This window comes from Octopus bimaculoides, chromosome 1 (genome assembly GCF_001194135.2).
Source record: "Octopus bimaculoides isolate UCB-OBI-ISO-001 chromosome 1, ASM119413v2, whole genome shotgun sequence".
Taxonomy (NCBI): domain Eukaryota; kingdom Metazoa; phylum Mollusca; class Cephalopoda; order Octopoda; family Octopodidae; genus Octopus; species Octopus bimaculoides.
The window spans coordinates 58,978,994-58,984,613 of record NC_068981.1 but is presented as its reverse complement, the minus strand read 5'-3'; the positions used below and the strand labels follow the sequence as shown (position 1 = coordinate 58,984,613).

The 5,620-nt window shown below is 35.4% G+C and overlaps 1 protein-coding gene across 5 annotated transcripts in view; it reads left to right on the top strand.

The window, feature by feature from the left end:
• The window catches only part of LOC106877850 (FMRFamide receptor), a 174,252-nt gene extending 169,303 nt beyond the window's left edge, over positions 1 to 4,949 (top strand). For all 5 annotated transcript variants that reach the window (XM_014926882.2, XM_052967100.1, XM_014926883.2 and 2 more), the window contains one exon: positions 2,492 to 4,949. In XM_014926882.2, coding sequence (XP_014782368.1) covers positions 3,492 to 4,598 — 1,107 coding nt within the window. In that variant the 5' untranslated portion in view covers positions 2,492 to 3,491 and the 3' untranslated portion in view covers positions 4,599 to 4,949. The remainder of the gene's footprint in view (positions 1 to 2,491) is intronic.
• Positions 4,950 to 5,620: the final 671 nt, after the last annotated feature.

Below are 5,620 nucleotides of genomic sequence, written 5' to 3'. Positions count from 1 at the left end.
AAATGCAAAAGCTGAGTCGCATAGATAAATGTGTGTGTGTGTATGTGTGTGTGTGTGTGTGTGTGTGTGTGTGTGTGTGTGTGTGTGTGTGTGTGCGCGCGTTCGTGCGTGTGTGTGTGTGTGGACAGAGAGAGAGAGAGACAAAGATTGGTAGATGAATGAATTCATCGATTGAAGGACGGGTGGATTGCAGAGGCGTAGCAAGAGAGAGGTAAGAAGGACAGTTGGTCTCAGGCACAGATGAGAAAAGGGTAATATTATCCTTTGACCTATCATGCAAAAGACACTGAAAGTATCATTGTGTCCGAGCGCTGAGGACCCTTGCTACGCTACACATGTGTAGGTAGGTAGAGAGGGATGGAGAGAGGTAGGTAGGTAGGTAGGTAGGTAGAACGGTCAGTGGAAGAGGTATGAGGTATGAGAACGGAACTTGATGAAACTACATAAGTAATGCAGCACTTTCCTATACTTATTTCAAATTTGTGTCCGTGTATTTGTATGACCGTATCTATGTATAAATAATAAGGAGTGGTCCACAGTGTTCGACTTGCTAGATTAGCAGGCAAATAACCCTCGAGTCAAATGCTATGCCTTAAAAAAACAGTTTAGTAGAGTATTTCTTATCCTACAAAAAAACAGAATGGAAACCTTTCATTATGCCTGACTGAGTCAAAAACTCTTTTTGTTTGTTTGGTTTTTGTTTTTTTTCGTATTTCACGCTTTACTTAATAGTACAAGCAAATTACAAACAAAAAGCTTTTATTCATCAAAATATATCCCATCATATTCTATTGACTGTTGCCATCGTTGTGCCAGAAGCTCAATTCCACACTTATATCATTCGGCTGGTTTAGAAGCAAAACCTCCCTGCAACTGTTGTCCACCTCGTCCGCATTGCTGAAGCTCCATTTGAGCAGGAAATGAATAATGGCTCGGAAAAAGTGGTGATTTGATGGTGCAAGGTCTGGATTTAGGCAGGGTGAGGCAGTACTTCCAGCCCCTGAAGTACCTTAAGTTTGCGCTTGGTAAGTTTGGCAGTGTGTGCTGGAACATTGTCATACTGTATGAGTGCGCGCCTTCGATTGACCAATACCGAGTAACGGATTTTCAAAGCATCATATGCTCGCTGTAGTTTTTGAGCACAAAGATTAGCATTCACAGCTTGATTCTCTGGGACAAGCTCAAAGTGCAACACTCCTTCAAAATTCCACCAAACACAAAATGACCTTCTGTTCAAACTGCCCTTGTTTGACAACAGGTACTAAAGCCTGGCCGGAACGAAACCACTGATTTCTCGTAATATTATGAAAATAGATCCATTTTCCGTCCACAGTTACAATTCGATGTCAAAACGGACATCTTAAGGAGTTGCCAGCAGTTACTTACAAATGTTCACACGTTGTTGAGCCTGGCCATTGGTCAGTTAATGATGAACTTCTCGACAGCATCTGTTCACAAAGCCGAGCTTATGGAGGCATCGATTGATGGTGCTTAGTGAAGGATCAAAATCTGCTGTAAATATACGAGTGATTGTGATTGGCTGTTGTTCAATTATTTCAAGCAAGGTCTCAGCTTCCACAACAGAAGGTCTCCCTGGCCTTGGTTTGTCTCTGAGGCAGGTGTCGCCTTCCTTGAAACGTTTGAACCAGTTTTGTGCCACACATTCATTGATAGTCCTTGGCCTTCCGCATCATTAATTTCTTTTGCCACTGCCTTTGCCCGCGGTCCTTTTTTTCACTGGTAGTGTAAAATGGCTTTAATTGAAATTCTTTCGCCGCTCGTTATCAAAGCTGTAAAATAAAGAATTAACAATTAATGCTTATATGCTATATATGAAAATAATGAATAAACAATTTATCAATGATTGGGTAACAAGTTGTATCAAACTAACATGTAGATTCAAGTTGCCAAAAGTCATCAGTGAAAATCCGAAAAACTCTTGACTCAACTTTGCTAAGTTTGCTCGATTGTAGTTAAATAACAATAACAACAATGTACATATAAACAGGTACAAAAAAAGTAATAAGTGATATTTAAATATTTATCCCCAGTTATTGGTCATGTCGTTCACTAATAAGCAACCTCATTAGCCAAGTTATTGATATATTCTTCCAACACAATGATTCATTTGTGTTATCATGTGTTTGAGCGTGTGTGACTGTGTGTGACTGTGTGTGACTGTGCGTACGCGCACCCGTGTCTGTGCGCGCCCGTGTGTGGAAGTGTGTGTGATATCTTGAATGCTTTGTTAATGCAAGTAACTATATGACTGACGATTACTTAAGATAGCTGATACTTTTCATTTGCAATGTCTTCATACTCTAAGCAGAAAATAATGCAACGTTTTATCATCATGATGCCTAGCTCTTGTTAGCATTACGATATTTCATTCACAAATGTACTGTGATATCATTTTCCTACTATTTTCTATCAAACAAATGTTTACATTTTTTCTTTGTCTATAATGATATATGTCTTCTTTTTATTCCAGATTACACTTTGAAGAAAAGAATACAAGACGTGCTTGTAGAAAACGAGCATAAATGACAACGACTTTTGAATTCTAAATCATACAATTCGACGAAAATGCCAATTCTTCGGAAACATCTAAATTACATATCATCAGCACTATTTTATTACCTGAGAAATTAAGATAATTAGTAGAATGTAACACATTTACCTCGAGCGGACAGTATCTCTAATATTGCATTTTATATTTAATATTTCATTCTGCTGCACTTATGATTCCATTGAATCATTTTTCATTGAAAACGATTATAATCAAGAATGTAATGCAATATCAACTTGTCTACAATACTATGAATATTTCGCAAGTTTATGCTTAAGCAAGCCTAACATCTTCTTGAGAACCACATTGACGACAATATATATTAATCTTTATTACCTTTTTTTATTATTTTTCTTAAAACGGTTAGAGAAGGGAAAGTTTATTTAATACACACGCAATAACTGAAATGTAGTAGATCGCGAACGTTGAACAGCACAACTATTTATCACTTCATGCTTCCTTGCATCTTTGTAAGAGTTAAATATATTAAGAATGAGAAAGAACATCGCCATTGATTTGCTGGTACCACGAACTTATCTGTGATATAGTCTTAAACAGGATATTTTTATTATCATATCCTTTGTGTTATATATTTCCATTAGTAAGAGGCGTTTGTATTTCACGAATTAAACATGTCCTATAAAATGGTAGATACGATACGAACTGAGTGATTAGCGAATACGGGGTTTAATTCACGCGTTAAAATTATGAGAAAATAATATTTGATTACCAGCTGAATAATTAATTTTCAAATCCAAGTGAGGCTTAGAGAGTAATTATATAATTTATAAAAAGTAAAATGTTCGCTGATTTTCTTTCACGCCAGAACTATTAACTATATGATCTTGATACTAAGTTAGTCTCTGTCAATAGTATATATGAGCAGTGTACATTTTGAATTGTGAAACGGAGCGTGTAAATCATGGCAGAAGCCAATTTGAGTGGTATTCCCAACACTACTGACGGTGGATCTTCCCTAAATGAGGAAAATAAAATGGAAGCCTATTCCGTACATTTCTTCTTTTGGGGAATCATTGTTCCTGTTATAGTTCTCTTTGGTCTAATTGGCAACATTCTAACAATAATTGTTCTTTGGCGAAAAGAAATGCACTCCACTACAATATACTATCTAAGAGCTCTTGTAATCACGGACACGGCAATATTAGTTTTTGCATTCCTTTTGCTTACACCTATCAGTATCTCTAACTATACGAAGAGTTTAAAATATTTCAGAGAAATTATTTATCCTATGATATTTGTACCATGTAATTATGTAGTGATGACTGTTCAAACTATAAATGTATGGATTACTGTTAGTGTTACTATTGAGCGGTATATTGCAATTTGTCATCCGTTTATTTCTATCCGATTACTGACTCGTTGTAAAGCTCTTACTGTGATTGGATTAACAACCGCTTTCTCGGTGTTGTATAATATCCCACGTCTGTTTGGCACTAAAGCTAGCCCTTTGAAATCAGGAGACGGTTACATGATTATACCGACTGAATATGGCGAATCAGATATATACAAGGAAATTTACAGTGGTTTAATGTACTCCATTCTGATTTTTATCATTCCTCTACTTGTACTTTTCGTCCTCAACGTTCTACTCATCATTGAACTCATGAAAATGCGACAACGTCGAGTTGGAATGAATGTGGAAGAAGACAACGAAGCAAACATGAGTCTTGTTCTGGTTCTAATTGTTCTTATCTTTATTGTTTGTCAAACGCCAGGTTTAATCGCCCAGTACGAGTTCCTCTCGCACCTTGTTTTGCTTAAATGGCTAGCAGTTAGTAATACTTTATTTATATTTAATTCTTCAGTAAATTTCTTGGTTTATACAGCAGTTGGTCGCAAGTTTAGAAAAGTCCTTTTTCGCACGTTCCGTCCAGTTCTCTTTAAAACTCTCGGTGCATGCCGAGTAGAATTGTCAAATGAGGCGGATACACGAACCACTATGTATGAATTGACAGTACTGAATGATCAACAGCCAGAAACAGATCAAACAGAGAGTGCCTGTCCATGACATTTCTCTAAATACAATTCAAAACTATCTAAATCCATTGGCTATTTCATTCGTTGTTTCCCTTGTTGACTCCTGTTAATCTATATATGAAATATAAATTAACAGGAGTTAATGGAATGCTTTATAATTGACATTTCAAAAAGTAAATTGCACTTTTCAATGAAAGGAATAAAAGACTGAAGCCACAACTGTTTGTCTAACACAGAATGAAAATAAACTACTATGACAACAAGAAAATGGGAAGATAAACGACAACGTTATTTCGCAAATTTATTTTTTAAAAGCTTTGGAACTATGAAAATTTTTTGTTTTTGTTTTTTATGATTTTTTAATTAAAGTTTTTGTCCTTTTCTTCATATTTTTCCTCCAACTTTTGAAATGTGTTAATTCGAAATATTACAAAAACTGATCAAGTTTATTTGTTCCTGGTTTCATTGGAAAAAGAAAAAAAGTTTCGAAGCCATTAAGTAATAAGAAGGATAATTGAAAATGAAATTTTAAACAAATTGTTTTATTTAAAGACGTTGAGAAAAAAAACTATGGATTTCATGTGAAAGTGGTTAGAATATGATTAAACATGTAAACGTTTGTTAAATAACGTAATGCGCAATCAGATGTTTGTGTAGGGGACCAGTATTCTGTAAAATTTCAATGACAGTGCTTTTCTGATAATTATTTAACTCATGATGAAGTGAAATATGATCGTCAGTCCATTGTCCTTACATGATTTCCTTGGACATGATTTCCTTGAACATCAAGAGATTAAAGCAGAAAATATAGTTGTCTGTATCTTGACAAAGGTAGCAGCTTTTACTATTCTTATGTGATAGAGCGCTTGTCTGTAAACAGAAAAAAAACAAACAATTGTATCCAAGCACTGAAGTTGCAATTGACAATCGATAATCACAGCTCGAAATTTTCTTTTTTACTGTAGAAAAACTAATAAATTTCATAAGTAAACTATGTGTGAGTATAAATGCAAGGAAATATATACACATGCAAGCACACACACACACATACAC